This window comes from Coturnix japonica, chromosome 5, assembly GCF_001577835.2.
Source record: "Coturnix japonica isolate 7356 chromosome 5, Coturnix japonica 2.1, whole genome shotgun sequence".
Classification (NCBI taxonomy): Eukaryota; Metazoa; Chordata; class Aves; order Galliformes; family Phasianidae; genus Coturnix; species Coturnix japonica.
The window spans coordinates 6,433,550-6,461,342 of NC_029520.1; the positions used below are offsets into that span (position 1 = coordinate 6,433,550).

The window sequence follows — 27,793 nt, forward strand, 5'->3', positions numbered from 1 at the left end:
ATTACAAGCTGAACACTGAATATGCTGCACTGCCCGTCTCTTTGGTGGCCATCTTTTATTTAGATTCAGCCTGAAGCTCTTTCAGTTCTTTCTGACCAGATCCTGAAAGTCTGACGCTCTCCTAACTGGGGCTCTTGTCCACAGGGCCTCGCTGCATGCCTATGAACCCAGTATGTATTTAAAGACACACCTAGTGCAAATGTGTAACTGAAGCAGACCTTATACGTTGAAGAGGCTTTCAGTGCCAGCTTATTGTTGCTGCAGGATTTCACTGGGATTTTTTTGGACCTGTACTGACATGATTAAATGGAGGGAGCCTTCTGCCTTGGCTCTGACTGCATCGTGCAAGGGGAAAACAAGGCAGGTGCCGTTCAGCAGCAACACACCCAGGGGTTGCTGCTTAAGTTGTGCCACTGCAGGGTTTATTCTGATCGTTGGTGAAAGAAACGTTCGTCATCTGTGCAAGGAATGTGCAAGGGTGGAAAATTCGGACCACAGTGGAAATTCTGTTTTATAGGACGCCGTGGACTTCAAGAAGGGAAAACTGGCCCGTTCTCAGCTGTGACTCAAGTTCCACGGTGCCAGTTTCCTCACCACAACGTTTCACAAGTGAAATAATGAATTAGTGGTTGGGTCTTTTTGGATTGTTTGTTTAAGTATCGTCTTAGCGTCTTGCATTCTGATAGTTTGTAACTGCGTGCACAAGCGTCCTACGGACTTTTGCTCGTAGATAAGTATGGCTGGCACGGAGGTCAGCTCTTTAAAGCAGTGCAGCACCAGCTGTGCGTGAGCCGTGCCGCAGCCCCACCGGGCAGTGCCCGCAGCTCCGCCCTCGGGGCGGGCAGCGACGGATCCGCTCAGCCCTGCGCTGCCGACCGCCTGCAGACGGTGCGGGACCGAACGGAGGTGCCTTGCGGAGCCGGTAAGGGGCGAAGTGCGTGCGGGCCGCCCGGGGATGTTCAGTGCCCCTCTCTCGGCTCATCGCAGCGCTGCGGCAGGGTGCTGGAGGGCTGCTGGGTGCGGGAGGGGGGCGAGCTGCCGGGCTGGGGGCGGTGAGGGGCAGCCGACCTCCATAAGAACGGGGAGGACGGGGTTTGTGGGATGGGTCCGCGGCAGTACCGCAGTGCGCTGTGTGTGTATGTATGGAGATAGGCTGCGCCGTAGGGCAGAGCTGCAGCTACCGCCCGGCTGTGCTGCAACGCCCCGGAGACGGGCGGTGCGATGGGATGCGGAGAGGGCTACTGTGGACAGCTGTGTCACGGGGGACGGTGGGATGCCCCGGTGAAAACTGCGACTTGGACAATTTAGGAATCCAATTTCTATGTAAATCACAAAAGTCAGGTACGTTGCAGCGTTACTGCCGCCAAAGCCGTTATGCTGGCTACGCTGACCTTCGCTATTCTTGCCGTGACTCGCTTCTGCCGAGCTGCAAAGCTGCGCCTTGCCCTGCCGTGTCGCGGGGCTGAGGGTCGCTCCAAGATGGCTCTTGGCACAGCCCGCAGCGCCACGGGTGCGGGGTCTCGGGAGGCGTCGCACCAAGTGGTTTATCTTGGGAAACATCACATCCTGCATCCGAGGGCGGAAAGGGCTGTTTATTTATTTGGCTTATGACTGATGAGGATTTCTGTATTGTTTTAATACAAAACCACCTTTTGAAGTTCTGCTGGGAGGGAAAGATTCTACTGCCCCGTGACTAAGGCCTCTTAACTGCGTGCAGAAGTAGCTCCAAGCAGAACAAGTGCAGTCAAGAGCTGTGATGTCAGTGCCCCGTTGCAGTCTTATGGCAAAACTTGTTATCTGAATTCCTGCAGTGCTTTGGGATTGTCAAATCCCACTTGGGCTTTGAAGCTAAACAAAATACCAGGTCCTTCTGCCACAAGAGTGTCTCTCTGTACCCAGATCTGCTTGGTGCAAGCAGCCCTGTGTTGCAGACAGATCTCAAACAGCCCTGAGAGAGGGAAGGAAGGAGCATGGGGTGGCTATGGGGTTATTATTGAATTACTGTAAAAGAGGAGACATGCAGGACCACAGGGCCCATCTTGCAGAAGGTGACAGCTGGTACTGGGCAGTGTGAGCAGCAATACTGCAGCCAGTGGGGCTCCGGGCCCAGAGCCCAGCAAGAAACCTTCTCCATCAAGGTGAAAGTCACTTTTTGTCTCTTTCAGTGATTTTCTGATGGCCAATGACTTTGGTTCCTGTCTGAAACCTTGATTCCTCACTATGTGTTTTGGCAATTCTGTATGTATTTTAAATACAATGCGTATTTTAAATCCATTTGTGCCCCCCCAAACAGGGAAGAAGCATGATCAAGATGAATTGTGTCCTGCTAACCGCCTGCATTGTTCTGCTCGCTTTCTCTAGTTCTGGTGAGTATAATGGAGGCTCTTTGCTGATGGAATGTTATGACAGTGTGTGGAGGAATCATGGAAACAATGTCTGAGAGGGAGAAATAACAAGAAAGGCCTGCATTATTTAATGTTGCTGCAGGGAATGAGGGTAACTTTATAGGCAGAGCTTCATTTCTGTGGCTGATTGTCCTTGGTCAGAGCAGAGAGCTGTGTGCAGAACATGCTGCTGCTTAATATGCTGTTTTGTTGGTGGAATATTGAATTCCTGTTGTATAATTTAGAATTTAGGAGTATAGCACAAGGGAGATATGAGGTAGAATGAAAAGAACAAGTGATAAAAGAACAGAATACAATTCTGGTAAAAAATATCTCCCATCTGTCATGTTGGAAAATCTAATTTTTAAATAGAAGAAGCAAAAAATAATTATGCAGGGGATATAAAGATGAGTGCTTTTTAAAATGAAATATGTAAAGCACATACTTCAAAATCTTACTTGCAAAATTGCCAGTCTCAGCGTGTGCAATGACAAAAGCTTGTGCATTTCAGCTTGAGTTTAGGTTAACAACCAGAAATGTGCTTTGTGGCAGTCAAATGCAGCCACTGTTACTTCATCTTTCTATTCAATGTTGCTTGTTCAGTAAGGCAAAACTCTGTTTTCTTAGGCTATGCCCTGAGGTGCTATCACTGTGAGAACAGCCCTTCATTGTGCAAGACCAACAGCACTTGCTTATCAAATGAAGACACTTGCTTGCAAATGAGATTTGGTAGGTACACTGACTTACATACCTAAGGTAAACATTGCTGTATCTGTTTTCATTGTCTGCGCACTTCTGAGCTGGACATAACTTGAATTTCTTAGCCTTCTGCAAAAGAAGGTTGCAAATATAAGCTTGAAGGTCATGCTTGTAGTCAGTCAGTGTATTTTGACTTCCAAGCAACTGATACAGGTTGCTATGATTTGGATATTTGAAGTATACATGTATTAACATGTATACAGATGTCTCATTATGTACTGAGTGTGTGGCTGGCACACGTTATGTTTTAGCTTGTTGCCTCTGAGGAATCCAAGTGGATGAGCCCATGAAAGCGAAGGCATAGAGGGGAGAAAACTTTTCTGAATTGGACATTTGTTGTGATCACTGTAAAGTTTATATTTCTGATGTAAAAATGGGGTTAATGTGGTGCTAGATAAATACCTCAGCTAAGGATCACTCTAGCTCTGTAACAAAGTATTTATTCATCCACAGTTTTGGAGTTCATATTCTATTTGAAAGGCAGACTTCCTTTGGGTTGTGGGTTACTCAGCACAGCCTTTTAATTGCTTGTTGTTGTTTTAAATAAAGAGATTCTGAAGCTAATCACTTTCTAGTTGGAGCTCCCCTACTGGGCACTTGGCATCTTGCATGAGGATGTCCACAGTCTCACAGAACAGGCTTTCTGGCAGGAATAAGAGCACAGACTGTGTTAGGTGAACCTGCTGGCTGAGTGCTGCACTAAGTCAGCTCTGGCAGCTCATGTCTTAGTGCACGTCCCTTGGAAATGAAGCAACGAGAAAAGTGAAACTATCTCCTGGTTTCCCAGCTGGATCCTTCTGCCCTAAAAGACTGTTGTGCTGATTTTAGGGCTGCCGTCTTTCTAGGATGATTGTTGCTAAAGCTCATGTCATGGAGGAAGGAGACTTTGATCTAATCTAATCTTCGATCTCGAATCTGTATCAAAATGACATTGCTTTCAATGTTTTCTTAATCTTTTTAATTTTTTTTTTTGCAGGTAAATTGAGAACGTCCTCCTGCTGGAAGTTGTCTCAGTGCAATATGAATGATATTGCTGTATACTACCAGTTGGATAATTTTGAATACTTTTGCTGCCAACAAGATTTGTGCAATGAGGGCACGGTTACCGGGGTTAACAAGGCAGCTTTCAGTATTGCCTCTGTAATGGCCATGTTATGGATGCTTCTGTAGCAATCCTTGTCTCTATGCTGTATTTCCAAACTGAAATTATACAAAATCATTATTAACTCTTCTCTTAGTTGTACTTCTTGTACTTTCAGTTCCCAGCTGTGAGCTGAAACAAGGCCTGGGCAAACCTCTGAGGGTGATATGGAAGTTTGTGATGGAAAACTGTAATTTCTTAACCATCCCATGGATTTTAATTGATTTCATTTGAGATTTTGGTTCTGTTGGATGCTACCTTTTTGTACACCAAGCAGTGGGTTTACCCTCAATGTAGGAAGCATTGATCATAAGTATAAACTTGCTGCAGTATTCATGATGAATGCTGATGTATTTGTTTTTAGGTGATGCAGACGCTTTGTTCCTATCACTGTAACATTATTTTTTTTTTTCCTTTAAACAAACCCAAATTGTAACAGTCGGTACCATTATTTTGGAAGAAAACATCAAGGTTTCTTAAGACAAAACCAAAATAATGCTTTTAGTGAGGAAAAATCCTCCTCCTCTTTTTATATTTCTGTGGGCATGCAGATTACATAAGCCAGCTTCTTTTCTGAGCTTTTATTTTACAGTTTAGTTTTGCTTATATTTTTTTTTCTCTGAGTCTAGGATTTAAGCTAAGCATGTGCTTTGCACTAAATATTTCTTGGTATACCAAAAATTGTTTATAAAATGCTAAGGAATTAAAATGGCACATCTAGTTTACTTTCCAATGTCATCAGCTTTTGTTTTGGTTGAAACACATGAGCAGTTAAACTTAATCCTTTAGGCTTCAATAAGAATATTAAACAAAAGTTTGCAGAACTTTATATTTTGACCTTTATGCAACTGTGTAAATGCCAGTCAAAATACACGTGCATCTAAACAGCATGAAGAATAACGCTTGGTTTGTATGTGTACGACTTCTAGAGCTCGAACACTGCACATTGTTCTGACTCAGTGGTGGGGACAGACCTTTGATCTTAGGGAGCCTCGCAGTTAAGTATGATGCCAAATTTTCCTTTGACAAGTTTGGAACTCTTAGCACATTCCTGCAAGAGTAATGGTCCATAGCCAACAGTATATTCTCTTTCTGAGGGCCCTGGCTCATGCTGTCCACGGTGTCATTGACACCGGCTCACTCAGTCATAACAAAGGCAAGGGACTGCACTGTGTTACTCCAAACCATCATGTATTCTGCAATGAACCTGTTAGCTAAGCTTACCTTAGCTATGAAAGCATCCTGGGACCTCTCTGGTCACTCAAAATATGAAAGCTATGCTGTCTTTGATAAATAAAAATGTAAAAAAAGAAAAATGTGGGAAGTGTGGTTATTTAAGATCACGCTACTTACAGCTGAATATAATTCTCATTTCCAAGCAAGATACATCTATGCCTTCCATCTGGAGACTCTTTAAGTGTGAGCTGGGCTTCTCTGGCTTCTGACCTGGAGATGGCTGTTATATATAGCAAGTGAGTTTTGGCAGAGTGATTATAGGTTTAGGGAGTTGTCTTAATGGGAAACAAAGAGGGTTAGCAGTCTTTCTCTAAGTGAAGTAGTACTGGTATGACACTGGGGGGAAGCAGCATAATACACTGTCCATGAATCTCTTAGGAGTTGTCCTGTTGAAAATAATAATTTCCCATCATTTGGGAAAGAAGAGTTGTCAGTGCCAAAGCATATAATATATATATACTCATATTTGGGTAGAGGTACAGTATTCCTATGGGAAAAATAATAAAAGGTGAGAGAGCTGAGATGTTTTAGGAAGAACATGGAGAATTTGTAGGTGTATGGGAGATCACAGTGTGAACCACTGATTAATCAGCTGAGGCAAGTGTGGGGTCAGCTGTGGGAGCACAGGTGAAAGTTATGTAGCTGTGCTCCCTGGAGGGGTGGAGTTCAACTCCACCTCCTCTGAGACCTCATTTAAGGGCTGACCCTCACTGAGGCAGCATCTCTTGGAGATCGCTTGCCAGGGAGGATCGCCTCAGCTCTGGTGAGTTCCCTTTTCCTTATTACCTTCTGTATTTCCATCATTTTCCTTGTAATTACCATTCTTGTTAATACTGGTATAGTTACTGCCAATACAGTAGGAGAGGGGAAGTTTAAAAAGGGGGGGAAAAAAACAAAAAAAGGATTAATATTTAAAAGAGTTAACAAGAAGAGGTAATTCCATAATCATAGAGATTTTCTGTGTTATGGTGGCTGGTTATATGTGTTATTCCTCACTATGAAGATAGTTAGGTGGTAAGTATATTGTGTGATCGACTGATTGGGTTAAGAGGCAAGAACGACTTGTGGATGATACAGTCCTTGTGAGTTTATATGCTGTGTTGATTATCACACTGTAAATAAAAATGGAAGTTTAAGAAAGTTTTGGCCTCTTTCACTGAAGTGGAATGGTTACAAAATATTTGGAGCAGAGATGTAGATAAGTTTTCTGAACCAGTTTCTGAAACTAACTTTCAAGAGTCCCTTAAGAAGTGGTGATACAAGGGGAAACGAAGTAACAGGCTCCAAAACACAGCATTCCCCAGGCAGCACTTGTATGCACATTACTATATTTGAGAGTGGAAGACTGTAATTCTGAGCCTGAAGAGATTACAGGGCTGTCTGTGCTCAGAAGCATGTACAGCTATACATTCTATGGCTACATCTTTTTCCATGTATGTTCTATTTTGGCTGCTCTCAGTTTTGCCTTAGAGCCACAGAGGTTTCTTGATTTATAAGGTCAGTCATGAGCTGCTAGAATTTCTGAATTACAAACACAGTGCAGATGAATCTGTTCTGTGAGAAAACTACCTGAACACAGGTGGACCACTACCTGAATCTGTTTTGGACCATTATATTTGAAGCTTCCTTCCTGCACATGAAAATCTCTAGGTATTATCCAATGCTGGTTCTGTTGAAGTGGTCAGGAGTTTAGTTTTCAATATGGTACATTCCAGCCCCTGTTTTTCTTGCCCGGCTGTGTTGTGAGGGTGTAACACAGTGCTGTTGTTCCTGTGCATACACTTCCCAAAGAAGCCTTTATTCCTGAGAGCATTCATGCATGCTGTGCTGGGAAGCCTGTGGCTGGGAATTTCAGTGGGAAGTGTCTGTGGGAGCTCCTGGCCTTGCAGCAGCTGGAGGAAAAGACCAGGCAGTCTTCTAATAACCAGCATTTGGTCACAGGGCACCTGCTGCCAACTGGAAAGAAGGTCACATTGGGAAAACTAATGACAACACTAATGGCAACACTATGACAATGGTCGCACAGGAAGAACTGTTTCACTTCATCTCCGAGAACACTTGCAGCTCTGCCGTCGTTACAGCGGAGCCGCAGTGTCCCGGTGCTCCCACATTTGGATGCAGTCGGACTTCGCTCATCGGCTGTCACCCTCCCTCAAGGCCGAGGTTCCTCCGCTCCGACAGACGGCGCTGCAGCACCGACGTAGCGCTGGGGCGTGACTTGCTGCCGTACCGGGCGCTGCGGGGCCGTACCGAGCCGCAGGCGGAGGTAACGTCGTGCGGGGCCCGGTGCGGCTCGCCCGCCCACCGGCACCCGCAGGTGAGTGGGGCTGCACGGCTTGGCGGTGGGAGAATGCGGCCCGAGGGGTTCGGTGCCTGGCAGGATTGAATGTGGGGAACTGCGGGGACTGGGCCCCGTCTTCCCGAACCTCCTCCGGCACCGGAGGCGCTGTCCGGGCCGAGCTGGGGCGGTCGCGGGGCTGGACGTTAGGGCTGTGCTGTGCCTTGGCTCAGCGCATGATGGGGCCTCAGCCTGCTGGTGGCACTGCAGGAAGTGTAGGAGCCAGGGGGGGTACGGCTTAACAGGGGGAACGTGATCTGTGTTCTCGAGGAGCTGTTTGTAATCAACACGTGCAATAACTGTGTAGATGTGTTGTTAAATGACTTTTGGGTAGAAGCAAAACTATGCGGGTGCAATGGGGGAATAAGTATATGAAGATGCTTTTCTTTCAGTCTTCAAAGCGCAAGCGTCCGAAGAGTTGTATTAGAAGTAATAAAACACAGTTGGTAATCTTTCTACTATAGATTTGCCAGAGAAGAGAAAGGGAGCAGCATTACCTTCCCTGGTAGTATGAAGAGTTCTGCTTCTGTTTGCTGCTATGCTTCTGCAAAGGAGGAGGAGAATACCTCCTGTAATGCCTTATTGAGAGCTCAGTGAGCATGCACGAAGCCATCTTTATATCAGAATGGCTTTGAACAGCCGCGGGGAAAGTGAGTGTGGTGGTTCTGTGACCTCACACGGATTTGCTGCAGCTGCTGAAAGGTGCCCTGCCCACAGCTTTGTGCTCTTCATTGCCCCTTGTGCTGGGCCCTGACATAGCTGGCTTAGGGGAGGGAGCAGGCTGGAATTCTCCCAAGTGAATGCATGGGTAGATTTTTTTTTAGCTGGATTTGACTGCAGCTAGATCAGGACTAATAGAATGGACGAGTACGGAGCCAAAGCTGCTAGAGGAGCTTTTCTCTTTGATAAAGTCCTATTGTGATAAGAGCTGAAACCTCAGATGTCCTTTGAGCATAAGAAGAAACTCACTTCACTGCAATTGAGGAAACCTTAGTTGTATCTCTTGGAATTTGCACAAGGTTTGAGTATGCTGCCTGTTGTTCCTCAGTGAAGGAAACAGTGAGTGTGCAGTGCATGGCAAAGGGTGATGATCACCATGGTAGGAAATACAAGATGTAGAGCAGGATGAAGTACAGTATTGATAGAGTGGTGTGAAACATTGAAAGTGAGGGTGAGCAGGTGGATCTTGCAGAGGAAAGGCAAACAGAGCCACAAAGGTGTAGCCACAGAAAATTTGGGTTCTCAGCTTCTTTTGTGGTTGATGACTGATAGTGCTATGTCCAGGAAATAGGCTGGTGCTGGAAGGACAATTGGGATAGAAAACTTGATTAAATTCTTTTTACATAATACTGGAAAGAGAGAGGATTATGCTGAGCATTCCAGTTGCAGCTTTGGTGCTTCAGTTTGTTGTCAGCGTAAGAAAAGCAGAAATCACTGTTGTTTGGCTTCATGCTGGGTGGGGAATTTTTGTTTCCAAGCTTAGTGTGGAAAAATTGTCAATATTTAGTAACCCTCCTATAAATAAAAATGGTTGGGAAAGTAGCAGTTAAGGCATTCAGGTAGGAATGCTGGCACATGAAGTGGCTGAAGGCAATTGCATCAGTCAAAGCTGGAAATATTTGTAAGTAAAATGACCATATTGCATCCACTGAGTCTTTTTCCACTTCTCTGTACCTCAGTAACCCTTTTATCTATGTGGAAATGAGCTTTTTAATGAGGGCAGATTTGATGTTAGGGCTCTGGAGGAGTCATAGATGGGGTTTTTACTTCTAAGTTGTATAATTTCCATCCCCAAGCCCATAGCTACTTTGGTGGTTTTAATGTTAGGAAAGATTCTTAGCATAATCCATTTTGACCTTGTAGATAACATAGGCCATAGATTGCAGTCTGTGATTGCTGGTTTTAGCTTTTAGAAGATAAACATATTTAAAAGCAGTCTCTACTATAATTCTGCATGCTTTTTAAGGTAAGCTATGTGCTCATGTTTATAATAAACTGGGTTCCACATTCAGTAGTGCTGACTGATCTGTGAGTGCATATTTGAGAAGTATGCTGTACACATGGGTGTTGCTAGTGGAGAGTGAAGATTATGGAACAGGTAGGGCTTGGCTCCTTGCTTTGTGCTGCTCTTTGGAGTATTATTATGCAGTGATGGAACAACATACATTAGTCTGCCTGTAATATACATCTCCAAGCCACAGTCTGGTGTTTACAGCATGGGATATTTTGAAGACTGCCCATTTTTTTCTCAGCCAGGCCTATCGCTATTACTCAGGATTGTTCTTAACCCCTGAGCTGCCTTCTGTCCATTTGATCTTCAGGATTTTGCCACCTTAGAGCCCTATGAGTCTATGGCTTTCCGCAGCCATAGACTACAGTTGCATGTGTCTGATACTTTGTTACCATCTAGAAATCCCTGGTGCTTCCTGCAGAGCAAAGGAGCAAGGAATACGTGCTGCTCCTGCAGTGTTGGCTGCTGGTATTTAATAGACTGATGAGCGACTTCAAGGGTTGCAGCACTGACTTTATTTCTCAGATGCAGGTGGTCGCATGGCACGTAATGCAGGATGGTGTTCTTTGAAGATTGTATGTGTGTGGTTCTATAGAACCACATGTTGATATGAACCCTGTCATTCTGCAGTGGCAGGCAGTGTTTAAGGTCTGGTTAAATATTAGCAGAGCTTCAATCTTTTATTTACATGTGGGAATAGCAACTATGCTGAAATACTACTTTACAGTATTTACATTTTAAAGGCTTTTGATTTATTTATTTTTCTAGTGTTGACATTTTAGAAAGTAGGAGCCAAAAGGCATAGTATGCATATTTTATACATAATACACTTATTCCTTAGCAACTAGCAGTGTGATGGAGATTAAAAGTGCTGTCACCATTGAACAAACAAGTTAGATTCAAATGTTTTACTTTGAAATATGCAGAGAGGAGGACAGGTTGATTAGAGTTAACTGAGACTCATTGGGATTCACTGTTGTGTTATTTCATTTCTGTTTTTTGTAGCCATCTTGAAACTATGTGGAAATGGGGTAGCACAGATGATTCTCCTTCCAAAGCAGTAGTAAGTAATTAATTACTTTTCAGTAGTAATTTCTGTAATTGAGGTTATGCTAATAACACGTATCTGCTCTTTCATGCAGAAGTTGCTTTGTTGCTTTTAGCATCATTCACTTTTAGGACTCTGTAAGTCAAATTGGGTTTTTGCTTCCATTCTGCTTGATACTTAATCATAACACAGCTGCTCTGCTCTTCTTCATTATGCTCACATTGCTTTAAGAGAACATTCAGAGGAATTTTATGGGCTTTATCCCAACTGTGTTATTTGTACATAGTGTGTTCAGTAAAATATTTTGCTACATCTAGGGCCAGTAACAATACTACTGGATGTCATGGTGAAATTCCAGTAGTTAAGAAAACTCAGTTGCTCAACATTTGGTATAGCTATTAATTATTTTCATGGTTTGTTTAGCCATTCAAAGTCAGTGTTGTTACTCCCCTTAAAGAAAGAAAAAAAATCTTTTAAATGAACTATTGCTCTAATTATGTTAAAGCTTATTTTGGGAAAAGTCTTATTGAGGGAAAGCTGAGGGATACCTGTTTTTTATCTCTGCTTCCTTAAAAAATAAAGCTTTCTTAAAAGCCTTGAGTAGAGCTGGTTAGATCCGCTTGAAATCTTCCAGGTTTCTTTTTACGATTCCACACAGATCTTAGATCAGGGACAGAAGGGAATGTTGCTGTGCCAGAGAATCTATAAGGATGTGGAAAAGGAAGAAACTGCAAGGAATTTCTGAAGACATAAAATATAGGATTGATTGGGTTCAAACAGAGTGGTGGAATGGTGTGACTGAACTGTAGTACAGTGAAGAGTGTTCCTATGCAGAAGAAATCAGGTCATTACAGCTATGTTGCGAGATCTTTTTAACATGGCTTTATATAACCCCTTCTGTTACTATATCTGTCAAACTAGCTATGACCAGTCTGGTATGTGCACATATAGTGTATGCATGTTTTAATGTTGTGTTCTAAAAAGATTTGCTGTATGTGTTTTTAAAAACAAACACACCCTCCTGCCATTCAATGCCCACTCCAAAAAAAAAACCAAAACCCTACACCAAAACAAATGATTTATTTTGCACAAGGAGCATTGTCTGCACCATTTTATTTGTTCTAATGTCTGCAGGCTGAGGGCTCTCAAGATGCAAGAAACATGTCGCTGACGGATTTGAGTGAACAGCTGGCAAGTACTGAGCAGCTGGTAATACAGCTCAAGGAGCTTGTTCGAGAGAAGGATGCTGAGCTTCGAAATAAAGATCATCAGTTAAAGGTACTGTGTATGTATTCCTGTCAAAAAGAATGTTTCAAAAAACACTTCAGTCCTGTTTATCGTAAACTGATTTTGTGTATAAAAGCTTAACAGACAGCTACAGCAACTGGAGGAACTTTAGGATGCATTGGTTAGCTGTTACAGCTAGTGTTGGCATTAGCTATTACTGATGCCTAGATGTTAGAGCTTTTTGCCAACATATCATTCCAGAAGTTTTAACTGAGTTTGGTTATTACATAGGTAGCAGTCTCTTTGGTCTCTTCCAAAACTTTGTTTTGGATTTTGATTTCTTGGTTTTGTTTTTAGATTTTTGTCTGTTTGTTTGTTTTTAATGGGACACCTGAAGGACGCAGTTGTTCATGGAACTGATTTAAGTTGTTCATGACTCTGATGTTTGTAGGAGGAGAAGGAATCTGCTGATGCCAAACTTTCCAAAGTGAAGCTGCAAAACAAAGCCAAGGTTGCATCGTTAACCTCACAACTGGAAGAACTTAAGAAGCAGTTATCAGCATCAGGAGGCTCAGAGGAAAAAGCAGAACCAAAAAAGGTAAGTGCCTTTAAGCTTGAGAGTGGACAGGTTAATATGCTAGACTTGAATATGGAACTGAAGTTCCGATGTTGAGCTGCTTTGATCAGATTATGATCCAGATAAATTTTGTAGTTGTTGTCTGCCAGTGTGTATATTTCTATCTAATTTATTTTGCTATAGGAATTGAGAAAATTGTGCATTGCTTTCAAATTGTTTTGGTGAAGTGAAAAACTAAAAAACTGTGTTGGTCTTTGTTTTATTAGCATCTTCAGCTCTTCACATGTGAGTCAGGTTTGTATGTTTCTGAGGAGAAGCGAAACCAAAAAACCCACCTTGTAATTTTAATAACCAGAACAACTGTGGAAATCTAAAAATGGCCTTGGAAGCAAAGTTTGGATTAAATATAGTAATCTCTCATTTTAGGTGACCAGTATTTTACCAGTAACAGATATTTTACAGTTTGTTTAGTGTAGTGTTTTCATATGAGTAGATTTGTTTTTCCTTCAAAAAAAGCATGTTTTAATGTCTGTTTTAACTTCTGTGATAACTTTAGTGAGACTTTGAGATTTGACTAATTCTTAGGAGATCTGATTTATTTTCCTAGCAAGACATGTTCTTAGCAATCGGGTTTGATTTCTTTTGTAGTTGGAAGTAATTTCTATAATCCAGTCATCGTGCCTTCTCCGTTCTGATTGGAAATAGTGTGCTTTGGTGGGTTTCAATTGACAGCTTTTTCCCCATCCCCTCCAATAGTCCTTTCTTTCCTCTATGTTATATTGATTACGCTTGCCAGGTTATGTGATTTACAATGACCAGAGGAAATAAATACCCTTTCTGCATGTTTCAGTTCGCTTTGCATTCATAATTATCATTAACAATTTAAATATGATGATTTCGACATGCTTAATAAAAATGCCATGCTGCCTTTGTTTAGCTTCTTGGATTTGTATATAAGGGAATGGAAATACCAACCACGAGTAAATATTACTTTATTTCACCATTATTGTTGGAACAGGTTCCCCGATGTCAGTCACAACCTATTAAAGTATTAAAGACCCCTCTTTTTTGCAGGCATCAAGAGATGGTGACCAGGAAAATGCTGCAGCAAATCGTGGGAAAATATTGGTGCTGAGAAAGAGAATTGAAGAGCTGGAATCCCAGATCACACAAAAAAATGAAGAGTTACAAAAAAAGGTGGTATTTTAAGTGATGCTTAGCATGTGTTTTTTCACATTTGTGGTGCAGGGTTATATTTAATGGCTAAACAGATGTTCTGAGAAAGTTTTTGTTTGAGAAGAAAGAGAAGGATATATTTTATAACCTGCTTGAGGAAATACTGTTATAGTTGTTTCATTATGTCTTCAGTTAATGAATTCCCAAAAATACTTCTTTGGTATTTTGATAGTAAGTGGAAAAAGAAAAACTGTGTGACCTGTGTGGGTTAATATCGTCTTTAAACCTTTTATTTTGAGTAAAGATGGTGTTTTGCTTCAGTGGCAAAAAGCAATTCATAAGAGGAAGAAATGCAAGCAAGGAATAATTTCATATTATGTGTTTTGTGCATATTGTTGTTGACTGTAGAAAGTGGCAGGAATGTGTGTGCTGCAGAATTTCAGGCTTAGTAATTGAATGTTATGGCTAAAATTGAACTCAGTTATAAATGTGGTGGCATTTTTTTCAGTAACTTAAAACATGCTGTAAGGATGTAATACAAACTGATCTTCTGTGCTGCAGATGGTAGAAGTATAGATTACATGCAGTGTTGTATTTTCATTTTCAGGATGCTGAATTGGAGGCTCAGCGCTACCGGGGGACTGAAATGGATGCCATGCTGGCAGAGAAAGAAAAGAAGTTAGCTGAAAGAGATGCCTATATCATCGATTTACAGATAGCATGTGGATCAGGTGGTGTTACCAATGAAGTACTCTTGCCCAATGAAGAGCTGAAGGTATATTTCATAGCAATTTCAACGAACTCAACAAACCCTGGTGTTATATGATCAATCCTTTATTGAAGCATAAATAATCTGTAGTTAATTATGTGACTACAATTTCTTCGGTGAATATCTCATTTATTTTGTTAGATCTAATATTTATTTACTTTAGTCATTATCACTAATACTGACTTTGGAATCTGCTGACAAACTTCATACAAATTTATACCAAACCCAAATTTCTAGCTTAATGTTGCTTAATATTAGAGGAAGGGCTAGGAGGTGGGTTCCTGGAGATTGCTTTTTCTTTATTATGGAGCCATTCTTCTTATCATCTTATGGTTTGCATTCTAAAGAACGAACTATCCATTAAGGAATCATCACTACAAAGCATGCAGATTCTTGTTCAGCAACTTAACAAGAAGGTTGGAGACAGTGAAGAAAAATGCAGCTTGTTCCAGGAAGAGATTGAGAGTCTTAAAAACGTTCAGAGCAATGAAAGAGAACGTTTCCAAAAGATGGAAGCTAAGTATATAGAAAATGTAAGTAAGCACTGTAAAAATATTTACATTTGTTGGTGGAAGAAGTGGCTTCAGAGGTGCTATCTGAATATCTGAGAAAAGCCGTTCTTAATTTCAGTGATTCTTGAGTTAAGGTCTAAATAATCATCACATGAAATAAAAACAATGAGACTAAGTGGGTGGTTTGTACAGGTGACTACTGGAGGCAGAAGTATTGTGCAAGGAAGGATTTTAATGATGTGGGTGATGTCTGTGAGTGGAGGAACTGGGATGTAAATGAGTGAAATGAATTGCGGAGCATTCTAGTAGAAGAACCTCCAAACCCTTTTCCTTGTGGCACTGTTCCTGAAGGTGCAAAAGCGTATACATGCAAGTGTCTAGTTGTTCTTCTGATTTATTTAACCATTCTGAATACAATGAGCATCCTCTTTTCCAGACTTGAACAGTCCCAGTTCCCTTAGCTGCACTTTAGTTACTTCAGTGTTCTTCTAATGTACTTTTCTGAACAGGTTTCATATGTACTCTGTATGTGTTTTCAGGTACGTGTGCTTCAAAATATAATTCATGAAAAGGAAAAAGAGCTGGAAGCACAGGGAAAAAAGCATGAGCAGGAGCTCTTTAAATTAGCTGCTAAGTCTGATGCGAGCGCTGACTTAGAACAGGTGCGTTGCTTTGGACACTTGGTAAATTGCTTTGACTTAGCTGTGGGAGTTTGGAATAATGTAATTAATAACCAGTATCACAGAATCACAAAGTCCTCTATGACACTGTTTGGGTGTCTGGTTGGAAAACTAAAGATAAGACTTTCCCTTGTCTTCTGAAAGTATTAACCTCTATATTGACAGCTTGATTTTTTTGTGCTAGCTTTTAAAGGCCTTGAAGCAGAAGCTCCACGAAAAGGAAGAAGTCATGCTGGGAAGAACACAAGTGATAGATGTGCTGCAAAAAGAACTGGATGCCAAAGACCAGGAGTTGAAAGTAAGCAATATCGTATGCACACTAGTCAATTACAAAAAAATACAGAAAACTATTGATTGTATATAAAGATGATTCTACATTAAATACTTTGGCGGTGCTCTGGGAGGTTTAAACACATGCTGATAATGTAATCATGATCGCATACAAGATATTAATTTCAGTTAGAAAATGAATTTTAAGGAGAAATAAATCTCACTAAATGCAAAATTGTTAGTTGTCACCCATAGCTTTGATTCAATCCGGGAACTTATAATATATGAAAGACTTTTTGCTGTCAAAAAACTTCAGTTTCTCTAGTTAGAGTTTTAGAGAGAACTTCAAAACTGAAGCTTTCCTTTTTTCCCTTGAAGAGAATGTTTTGCTAGTAGTGTGCCCTTTCTTTTGAAGTATTTCTTCTGATTGCAGAACCCACAGCTAATCAACGTTCTTTGTGTTTATGCACCTGATTATAGCTTTTTGAGTGTTGCTACTTCAGTTCAGCAGTGTAGGAAAAGGACGTTGCAGTCCCCCAGGCTTTTGAAGCTCTTTGCTGAAACCACTTGTCTGAGAAGTGCAGGGGTCAGCAATTTAGCCATGGTATTTCTAAAATATTTTCCACTTGCCAAGAGGGTTGTCAGACTCTCAATCTATTAGAAATAATTTAAGCTATGTAACCAGGTAGGCATCCTGTCCTGATGAGGTAGTCAAGATCCACTGCAAAAATGAGTGATCCACAGGCTGTTATCTTAGCTGAATCGGTGCTTTATTTATCCTTCACATTTGTTATGCATTGTGCCTTGTGCAGGCTTTTATTTCTGTTTCTTGTTTTTCTGGTGTTAAATGCACTTTGGAGGAAGATGCTCTATGGAAATGGTACCCAGTGCTAGTGCATTGAGGGACAGAAATGCACAACTTGAGGATAGTGTGAAGGGTGCACTGTGGCAACGTGAACTTAGAGCCACTTTAACTTTGGTGAAACCTTGGTCTTAGTATTAAAATAACAGGAAGTCTTCCTTTACATAAGCAGGATAATCGCATTTTGAAAATATTGTCTCTGCTGTCCTTCACAGGACAGCATGACTATTTTACATGGACAGTTTATGGATTATGAATGCTGGCTTTTGTACAACAGTTCTAATCTGATGAACTGCTGTAATGCTCTGTTAGGGTGATCTGTAATCTTTTTTAGCTCTTGTATTATAACTAATGTGAAGGCATCGAAAGAAGAATAAGCACCAACAAAGAACTAATTTGCAACAGGATGATGTAAAAAACAACTAGATTGTAGTTTGCTAGTTTTAATTCTCACTAATGTAAGTAACAATATCTGAATGGTGTTGTGGTGAGCATTCTCAATCCTTGATATCACTTTTGGGTCTCGCAGTTTTCCTGTACACCATACATCAAAACGTTCATTTTTATTCCACTGTTGCCTGTGAGGAGATGTTGTATGCAGTTTGTACCCAAAAATAGCAATGCTGTTTTTTGAAGTTCCCATGTAGGCCTTTGGAATTGAAGCTGAGTTTTTTGTACTAGAGCCAGTTGTACTAGAGTTGTATTAGAGCCAGTTGGCCAACAGTAGCACCCTTTTCTGTTTATAACATGATGGAATGTGTAAGAATGCAGATGTAATGTTTCATTGTGGTACTGAAAATATTTCATATTTAAAAAAAAAAAAAAAAAATATATATATATAATATAATATATATATATATATATATATATTTTTTTTTTAACAGGAGATTAATGAAAGCATGAAACGCCTTCAGTCTGAAAAAGAAAACCTCCAGTCCAAGCTGGATGCCGAGAGACATGTACTGAGAGCACAGATAAAAGACATGATGGAGAAACACATGCTTGAAATGACAAAGGTCAGGGAGAAATACGATGCTGAACTGCATGAAATTCAAGAGAAACATGAAACTGAGCTGCAAGAGAAAGATCAGGCTCTGTTTCAGCTTAAGAAACAAGTGGCAGAATTAACTGGTAGCAGGCAGACTAACTCAAAAGATGTTGCAGATATGGAGTCTACATCCAAAGAGAAGATGGAAGAATTAGAAGGTATTCTATTTAAAAAGTTGTTGCGCATGAAGTTACTTTGCACTGTACCCTTACATACTGTGTGCCATTTTCATTTGTTTTTCAAATAGAACTCCATATAATCCAGTGGAAAAGTTATCACTATAAAAAGTATGTGTGCAGAAGCACTGTTATTATGGGAAGGTAAAGATATCACATAAGCTGTAAATTGCTCACTACATTTCTTAACATTTTTCTTCTCTAAATGCAGTTGTCTCGTTTAAGTGTTACTTTCAGTTATTAAAGAAATTAAACATAGATCCCTTACTGATAATTGTTCCAGGCTGTAAAGTAATTTTTATGCCTTGCTTTTTAGTACAATTGAAATTGAAAGTGGAGGAGGCCAGCAAATCTGAAGCTAAGTTTCTAAAAATGAAGGCTTGGTCTAAATCAAGAATCAAACAGTTGGAAGATGAGCTGAAAAATGTACGTACAGAATTTTTTAACGTTACAAACTTGTTTTTGAAATTACTTTACTTGACTGAAAGAAGTAAAATGCGGGGTAAATCGAATATTGAAACAATTTATTCAAAATAATAGTTGATACAGGCTGTCTTGGTCTTATGATTTTTGGTTACTGGTGTCCCACATCATAATTGCAACAAAAAAAGGTACAAATTTTGATGCATTTGTAAAGCTTACAGTTGCTTTTTATTTTAGTTTTCATCGAAGAATAATGATCTGTCTGCCTTGAACAATCGTGTGTCAGAATTAGAAGCTGAAAAGGAAGAACTGGAATTAAAACTGCAATCATTACATGAAGTCAGAACTCAGAACGGTAAAACAAAGAAAAAAGCTAATGAAAATATGTTTTTTTTTACTTCTCTATTGCAGATGGTACAAAGTAAAGAGGCAAGGAAGGTTAAATGACCTTTTGACTTGTTTTAAATTTCCAATGCATATCTTTTTTAAAACAGATTTGGAAGTAACTTCATGCTGCTTTGAGCAACAGCATACACTACTTAACTCAGAGTTGCAAGTTGGTTGTTCCTTAAGTAAACCTTCCTGGGCTTTATAATTCAGGCCTTGTATTTGACAGAATGTGTATCAACTAATTTAGTGAAGTGGAAGAGAGGTTTCTTCTTAGGATGAAAAATGAGAACGAGCATATTTGGAAAAATCTAACAGCGTGTACATAAAAATGTTGGCAGATTAAATTTAAAGCACTCGTCAGTATTTAATAAAGAAGAAGACAGTCTTATGGGTAAGTGGACAACACAGCCCAGCACGGGGCTTCTAATTGAAATTAATTATCTGTGTTTCCATTTTGAATCTTTTTTCTTTGCTTTTAATGATCTTCCTATGGTTTTGCATCGTAACACACCTAATTCATGATTTTAACTTTTTTTTTTTTTTGTAGAAGAATTGCTGACTAAGCTAGAAATCTATGAAGAGCAGCAAAGGAAGTTGCAAGCTGATCTTGACCAAGTTACAAAAAGAGCAGCTTCACAGGTTAACTTTAAAATCCATTTTATGAATTACTGATTGGCTCAAACAGCACGTTGTAAAGTATGCTCATTGAATCTTGGTTCTGAAGATGAGTAATATGTGAAGTTGAGATGTCAGTAGCTGTTAAGTAACAAGCTGACAGGATTTGAATTAATTAATTATGGATTTCTACTTACGTTTTCACATACCTTAAATTATATTTTCCTAAACTGCTAAGGTTTATTTTGTTACATTTAACACAAATTATTGAAGTGTGACTTCTTATTACTTTGTGTATGATCTGAATAAGACTGGAAGAAAATAACAGATGAAATATTAATAAATGTCCTGGTATAGATGGCAAAGGGAGAAGATGCAGAAAATTATCCGCAAAGATTTCTAGATAGATTAAAAGTGTATATTACTCTTAGTGCTAAGTGATTTTCTACAAGCCAGCAGCCAATTTGAAAATACTTTGCTGAAAGTATTATCTATGAACTTTTATGAAGATTTTCTGCTTATATAAAACTAGGCTTTCTTTTAAAGGGAAAGCAGAAACATTCTACTCATGGATAAAAATAATAGAGATTTCTTATCTCAAGTAAAGGAAGTTGAATATTGTTCTACACTGAAGTATTTCCAAGATGAAAATGTTCGAGAGAAGTATTAAGATTTAAAAAAGCACTTTTCATTTAAAAATATTTTAGACCAAAACTGCAACTGTCAAGTAATATTTTAGATATTTTGCTTTTTATACCATCCATGATAATATCTTCATAGATATTTATGCAAAGTGGTGAATAATATGGGATTTGATGAATATATTTTCATGCCCAGTTTCTCTTGTTAGGCTAGTGAATCGGGTAGTGTGGATGAACTGCAGAGTCAGCTCATGGAATGGCAAGAAAATGTACCAGAATCAGAGGAGTCACGTGATCGAGTCAGAGAAGAGAAATCTGCCATGGCCTTGAGAATGGCTCAGATTGAGGAGGAGAGAGAAGGTGAGTTGTTTTTCTTAATTAAATTATCACATACATATGACATGCAATTTACATCTTATATGTTTGGTTGTTCTGCTTCAGAACAAATTTATACTGTTCTACCATGACTAATGTACGTAATCTTGAGAATTATATATAGCAAATTCACTAGCTTAACTTTGCAATTTTTATTTTTTTCCTATGTCCTTGAATCTTTTTCCCATATGTTTTTTTTTTTTCTTTTCTTTTTTTTTTTTCCCCCTTCTTATCATTTTTATGAGTAGATGTGTTTTTTCTGTTTCCAATCCAAGTTCCTGCTGTGTAAGACAGCTTGAGCTTACTTCGGATGTGTACTGTCCACTTATGAATGAACAGTGCTTAAAAAGCTCACCGTATGTTAAAGCTGCCTGCCTTGAACAGGGAGTAAAGGTGTGGGAAACTGCGGTACTGGTTTAAATTTGATATTGGGTGGTAGTAAAATGCAAAACAAGTTTTCCCTTTAAACATTATTAATCAGAAACTTTCCTATAGTAGTCTGTTAACAAGTGTCACTTGTGTGGCTGGTTGAATAACAGTGTTACAGAAAATAACTTTTTGTGTGATCTCAGGTATCGAAGTTTTTTAAATTATTAATTAAACAGTTGATGAGAAAGTGAAGCAGCTTCTGTTGAATCTCATAAAAGTCTGGTTGAATTTCAGTTAGTTTTTACTGCTTATTTCCCAGGACATTTAGTACTTTATTTTAAGTTTTGTCCCATTAGTTAATGGATTAATGGCACATTTTAGTGTGCACAACCTACCATCATGATTCAGTTAAAGAACTTGGGTCTTTTTAACCTGTAACTGATTAATTGTTTTTCATTTAAAGGATGAATTTGGAAGTTTAGTGTATAAGCATAGAAATGTTCTAAAGATCTTGTCTCATCTTAATGAGGGTTTTACCCTGTAGTGCTTTGGAAGAGAATAATATTCCCTTCATTAAAACTACCTGTTATCTCATGTGTGGTAACTACAGATCCACATGCAATATTAATAGCAGTTGTAAAATTTCATCTGTGTCAGTCTGTGTTTAATTTTGCATTTCTTCCCCTTGGGATAAGCATGACCTTTCTGTTTCTATTTTTTGTTTTGTTTTGTTTTTTGTTTTTTACTTTTGTGGTTTTTTTCCTGCCGTTACACCTGATGAGCCCTCAGCGTCCCTTCCCCCTCCACTCCTACCCTACACTGCGATTTGGTCAGCCAGTGAGAACATAGTTTCCCATCAGTTTTGTGCATGCAGGTTCCTGCAGCAATGGTGACTTGTAATGTACTGTTGCTGATTTTTTCTGATGGTGGTTCTTTTGAGGAAATTAACAACAGTACCTTATATTTGCCATTGATGGTATGTGGGTTTTAACAGTATGTGTAACAAATGCTGTCTTTCAACTTAATTTTTTTCCCTCTTGCAAAGCCAGTTTCTTCATTTACATTAACCGTATCATGTTTCTTTATTTTTCTTCATTGTAACAGCTGACTCCATATTTCTAGAGTAAAAAAATTCTTGGCTTGCTGCAACTGGATATAACTAAATAAGAACTGAACTTACTAAGAAATTCTTAATAGAAATTGAAATCCAATAGCATTAAAAAAAACCCACTTATATTCCCCCATGTAAACTGCAGGATTTATTTACATTAATATTAGTTACCAATATTTTAAGCAATCTAGAAACCTACTACTCATTCCATCATAGACTGGGAATTTGCTAAATAAGGCAATTTTCTGCTTTGGAACGAATGTATGAGGAGCTACAGAATCCCAGGGGGGTGATAGTGTTAACTGATGTCTATAAATTCTGGCTTGTTTCTTCTGCAAACCATTGAAGATTGTAACGTGAACAGTAACACGCACAGAACTATAGATACATCATTAGCTAATTTGAATGCACTGTTTATCAGAATAGAAGTGTTTTGCTCAGGTTTTTACTTCAGGTATAATTGCAAATGAAGGGCTTCCTGTGCTGCTGCAAAACATTAGAAAATAGATTCACTTACTGTTAATTAATGCTGAATTTAACTGAAAGTGTTTTAGCATTTAACAAAGGATTCTACACCATTCTAAAGCTCCGATTTCTATATTGTCATTTTTCATTTGACAGTGGTAATGTCATTCTTTCTTTCATAACCAGAACCAAAAATAGTTGGGTTACTAAAGGATGGTGTATTGTTATTCTGATGATGCTTAAAAGCAGATGTCTTCAATTTCAACTTGAAGATATTTAATTTTTTCAAAGAAGGAGTTAAATTCTGATCTTGAGTAACACTTCTTCTTTGAATTGCTTCCTCAGCTACAATAATAGCTCTGTAAGCAAATATTTAAGATCATCAGAACTTGGCATTTATTTATTTATCTGTGTACATATATGCTTTGAAAAAACATGTGTGCAAGAAACCAAAATTTAATTGAAACCAAAATTTAATTAAAACACTAAATGAAATTCTGTTCTGCAGTTCTGCTTAAATGGCCCTTAAAGGTTTTCTTTAACTTTTTTTGCACAAATCTTTTATGACTGTTGAGTATGTAGTTTTTAGATATTACAGGAAGGACGCTACTCCCATCTAATAGGTGGTAAAGGAGTATGCTTTAATGAAATCTGTTGAATAAGTTGTCCTTGTACAATTGAGATGAATCATACTGATTCCCGGTATGACCTAATAGTTTCTGGGCTTTACTTTACTGATGCATAAATAAAATGTTGTCTGAACTTTGCATGTTGCAAAGACAACTGTGTATTGATGTGAAGTTGAAAGCTACATCTGCAATTGTCTTATTTTCAGTTGAAGTATGGAGCCACCGTTACTTGCATTTCTGTTCACCAGCTGTTCTGTTTTGTCTGCTTTGCATGATATGCCTGTTACCTAATCTATCACCCCAAATGTGTTTTGTCATATCACAAAACAGATGGGAATGTACTTAAAATGAAAAAGCATTTCTAACAATGAACAAGATGCATCATACCTTAGCTTTCATATTCTGAACTTATTCAGTGTGCTTTTTTTTAAAAAAAAAGATTCTGTATTTGTCTTTAAAGAATGGTATTATTAATGTATGATAAGATGGTTTGATGCCAGTTGCAGTGTAACACTTGCTTGTGACTTCCTCAAATTATCATACTAAAATTGAAGTTGAAATGGCCACATTATTTACATGAAATTAACGTGATTGTTCACATTACAAAAAGTACAGCTGTCTCAGCTGTTATTATTATACAAATTAGATATTTTTTAACCTGGTAAATTGAAAGGCTATGTAATTTGGCCTTTAATTGGTTGGATTTATTATTGTTGATGTTTTAGTGTCAGCATAACCTCACCCTTTCCAATCTGTTGTATTAAGAGTTCCTTTAGAGTGATGAAGAAGTAATGTTAGACTTCAGTTTGCTTCTTCTTACTGAGATAGATATACAGTCTTTATTCTTGTGTTCTAATAAGTAATGTTGGAGGGAAATCACAAGGTGAATGCTGTGGATTGCTTCTTTAATCTTGTTCTATCAGTCATTCATAGGGACTTCAGCCTGTCCCAGGTCTCTTTTCATGTAGTTGTGTCTGATATAATTGTAATTACTTTCCTGTGGCACAAAACTGATTGAGGATGACTGGTTCTTTCCTGGCTGCTCTGATCCAGACATAGTCTCAGGGCAACAGGAGCTGGAGGAGGAACTGGCCACAGTTCAAGGAATGGGCAGGCTGGATCAGGCGGGAAGAAAAAGCAGTGAGACCAACAGGAATCTTCAGGTGGGTTAAAAGTTACCAATATCTGTATATACCTGCATGTTAATGAAAATATGGTGCTTTCCAGATGGATAGGTCAAGGTCAAGGGCTTATGAACTTAGATCTGTTATGTAGTCTGTTTTGTGTTAGATACAGTCTTTATTAATTTCTCTCCTGGGAGATGTACTGAGTGGTTAGTAATTAGCATCAGTTCATTCAGGTTGACTTTTTAGTACTTGGTGCTGTTGNCTTATGAACTTAGATCTGTTATGTAGTCTGTTTTGTGTTAGATACAGTCTTTATTAATTTCTCTCCTGGGAGATGTACTGAGTGGTTAGTAATTACTATTAAATATATTAAATGTATTATAAAAAACTATTAAAAATAGTAAAATTCAAAAAAAAAAAAAAAAAAAAAAAAAAAAAGACAAACAAAAAACCCACCAATATTTTAAAAGAATAATTAGGATGTCACTTGTATAACTTTGCCATTGGAAGAATAATTTTATGTTTAGTTAATTCCATCTTCACCCTGAGTTTCAGAGGATGCTATTAACTGTGGAAACTGAAACCAATTAACGTTCCCAAACATAATTATCTGTTGGCCTCTCAGATGCCTGAGGGTGTTTTCAAAGCTGTAGTAGGTCCTACACAAAGTCTGTGGGAGAATCTGCTTCTCTGGAAATGACAGTTTGAGGCCAGGCAGGTGTCTGTAGTGGCCATGTGTGCTTATATTTATGCACCTAAATCACTAGCTGGATTTTATAATATTTAACTGAAACAACACTTCTAATAACAGAATATGTATTTTACCCTTGCTTCTTTTCTTCTTTTAATTGAATGTAATTCTTATATTTTGCACATAGGAAGAGTACAGCTTTGATAGAAAGCAATGCTTTCAAGAAGCTTTGAATGTCACTCTGGATAGCACTGATTCAGCTGAAGGAGAAAATATGGGAGGTTGGTGGCCAGAATACACTTCACCTAATGCAGGTGTGATAGAGACTAGACAGTTTATTAAAGCATGCACAGCATCTGTATTTTGTGTCTATTTTTGTTTTCAAAATTCAACTAACAACCCATTTGTGGTGTATTCTACTGTTTGTTGAATTTTTTTGGCTTGTGTTTTCTTCTGTTTCATTTTAAGCATGTGCGTGCTGTATGAACTGCCTAGTTTTGGTTCAGAAGTAGAATGTAAATAAAATTAAATGCTGGAATTGTTTGAGCCTTACTGCCTGTGAAGTACCTTATGTGGCAAGATCATGTGGTTTTTAAGTTATGAGTCTTGTTCCTTTGAATGTGTTTCCAATCTACATAACTTTTGTTTGGAAAACAGAATTACACTGTACTGCTGTGTACTTTGTTTTAAAGATCAAATAGCTGTTTTTAGTGTGGATGCTCTTCTATCTGTGGTAAAAGCTACTAGTATGTGTTATTAGTAATACAGAGTAGATGCACTTGCAAATTTTGATATAGACCAGTTTACTTTATTAATATAGCTTAAAATCCAATCTTTTAAGTATATAAACTCATGATTAAAGTAACATCACCCAAATTATTAACTGGGACACAATATTGATTAGAATATTTATGCTAGGTTCTCTTTGAGTTAATGGGTTATGCATGTAAATTTTAGTTTTTGAAAAGTTATGGGTATGTTTATCGTTTAATGTTTGCATGTGCAGGACCTCAAGCATTTCCACTGGAAGTGGTTGAGATCAAATTGTGCCCAACAGTGGCAAAAATTGTGAATATAAAAGTAAAAATAACTTCTAGACTTAAGAATTTTTAATAGATCTTTCTTGAAATAATTTTTCATATTTGACTTAAATAGGCTTACGGAGTGTAGTTGAAGAGCTGGAATTGGAAAGAAATCAACTGCAGGAACAAATTCTGTTTCTAGAAGAACGTTGTCAGGATTTGGAAGATAGATTGCAGCTTCAAGGTAGAATGGAAGCTCTTCAGGTGAGCTTTTCCACTTCTTTAAAAGCTGCTATTGGTAAGAGAATTGTTTAGTTCTCTCTTCACATCCTTACAACTATAGCCTACAGTAGCACAAAAGTGTAAATTTGCAGGCAGCTAAAATACCTAAAACCTATTCAATAGTTTCTGTTGGTTAAGAGTTTACACATGCTATACTATGCTCTAAAGTTTAAGCCTGTCACTTCTATTCAGCAAAAGCAGAAGTCAGTGCATAAAAAAAACTTATTTGGAAGTAAGCTTCATTAATTGTTGCAGAAACATAGTAAAGGTCAAAATGATTTGTATCACTCTCTGTATGATGCCTTTGTTAGAAGATCAAAAGCTGATTTTTTAAATTATTTATTTTTTTTTTTTACTACTAGAATAAGTTGCTCTCACAACTCTGTTCGTAATTATAGCTCACATACCACATGCCTATAATATATGCATAATATAAGTATATAACAGGTATTTTAATGTATGCTATAGTCAGTGAATGCACCAGAAAAACAGTAACATAAATACTTAAATCAGAATTTTAAAATATTGTTATAGTATTGCTTGACTGGTAAGTTACTATGTTCAGTACTTTCTAAACCTAGTTTCCACATAATGACGCAACTGATCTCTTCTCGAACTCCTCAAACTTGGTGCATTGTTCATATTCTCTACCTGCTAAGTTGCACCTATATATTAATTTATAATTTATAATTACTTTAAGACACAAGACAAACTTATTACTATCTGAGAATCTTTTAACAAAACCTTTTGATACAGGTAACGTTTGATGTAAAGGAAGAAGGGCAGCTATTGAGGGCGGTACAGGTGTGTTCTGCCTCCTCCAGAATACTAGCTTATTTTCATTAGAGGTGACAAGTTTGCCACGTTTGTCCTTTTTGATGTTGGTTCTGAATATGTGTTCTGCTTTTGGTTTTTGGTTGCCATTAGATTTTTTGTGGTTTTATTTTTGAATGGGTGCAGTTAATCTGACTAGAGTAGGGAATCTGTATTGTTTTGGGTTTTTTAAGTGTCTGAATGGAGCTTGCTTTCTTTTTCTTCTTTTCTTTGCAACTCCCTGTATGCTAATCTAGTTTCCTGCAGATTTTTTGCATTCCTTCAAGTTGAAAAAATGTACTAAAAAGTTGCCAGTTTAGTCTTATGTTCAAATCAGTGAGGAAGGTGTGTTTTCAAATCAGTATCTACCCTTGTTGAATTAAATAAGGTGCCTTGACACAATGTGTGTGTATGTGTGTTGCTTTGGGTATAGAGCAGTGATCCTTGTGATAGTTTATTCTATTGTAGCATCACTGTAGGAAGTATTTCTGAAAGGTGGGTTGCATCTATCTGAACTTATGATATTAATGTTGTATTTAGAACTGATGAGTGCTAATATGCTAACAGCCTCTTATTATGTAAGATGTCTATCCTCTAATGAGTCAGATTTTTGGAACTCTAATTCT

At 38.5% G+C, this 27,793-nt stretch overlaps 2 protein-coding genes across 9 annotated transcripts in view; both read left to right on the forward strand.

The window, feature by feature from the left end:
- Window positions 1-806: 806 nt before the first annotated feature.
- CD59 (CD59 molecule (CD59 blood group)) lies at window positions 807-5,600 on the forward strand. 2 transcript variants are annotated; one of them, XM_015863591.2, is made up of 4 exons: window positions 807-922; window positions 2,294-2,366; window positions 3,012-3,113; window positions 4,120-5,600. In XM_015863591.2, exons 2-4 carry the CDS (start codon window positions 2,303-2,305, stop codon window positions 4,311-4,313), a joined length of 360 nt encoding a protein of 119 aa, XP_015719077.1. In that variant the 5' UTR covers window positions 807-922; window positions 2,294-2,302; the 3' UTR covers window positions 4,314-5,600. The 2 variants fall into 2 exon arrangements, with proteins under 2 accessions (XP_015719077.1, XP_015719078.1); XM_015863592.2 differs by lacking the exon at window positions 807-922 and adding an exon at window positions 1,228-1,341.
- Window positions 5,601-7,533: 1,933 nt separating this feature from the next.
- The window catches only part of LOC107314382 (golgin subfamily B member 1-like), a 42,301-nt gene continuing 22,041 nt past the window's right edge, over window positions 7,534-27,793 (forward strand). The window contains exons 1-18 of one of the 7 annotated variants that reach the window (XM_015863536.2): window positions 7,534-7,837; window positions 10,875-10,932; window positions 12,052-12,195; window positions 12,596-12,742; window positions 13,796-13,918; window positions 14,505-14,672; window positions 15,014-15,199; window positions 15,718-15,840; window positions 16,043-16,156; window positions 17,875-18,196; window positions 18,531-18,640; window positions 18,875-18,992; window positions 19,575-19,666; window positions 20,493-20,643; window positions 24,241-24,395; window positions 25,238-25,364; window positions 26,206-26,336; window positions 27,111-27,158. In XM_015863536.2, the coding sequence (XP_015719022.1) occupies window positions 10,888-10,932; window positions 12,052-12,195; window positions 12,596-12,742; window positions 13,796-13,918; window positions 14,505-14,672; window positions 15,014-15,199; window positions 15,718-15,840; window positions 16,043-16,156; window positions 17,875-18,196; window positions 18,531-18,640; window positions 18,875-18,992; window positions 19,575-19,666; window positions 20,493-20,643; window positions 24,241-24,395; window positions 25,238-25,364; window positions 26,206-26,336; window positions 27,111-27,158 (2,304 nt within the window). In that variant the 5' untranslated portion in view covers window positions 7,534-7,837; window positions 10,875-10,887. Of the gene's footprint in view, window positions 7,838-10,874; window positions 10,933-12,051; window positions 12,196-12,595; window positions 12,743-13,795; window positions 13,919-14,504; window positions 14,673-15,013; window positions 15,200-15,717; window positions 15,841-16,042; window positions 16,157-17,874; window positions 18,197-18,530; window positions 18,641-18,874; window positions 18,993-19,574; window positions 19,667-20,492; window positions 20,645-24,240; window positions 24,396-25,237; window positions 25,365-26,205; window positions 26,337-27,110; window positions 27,159-27,793 lie in introns of all 7 variants that reach the window. The other 6 variants (XM_015863542.2, XM_015863537.2, XM_015863538.2 and 3 more) reach the window with 6 other exon arrangements.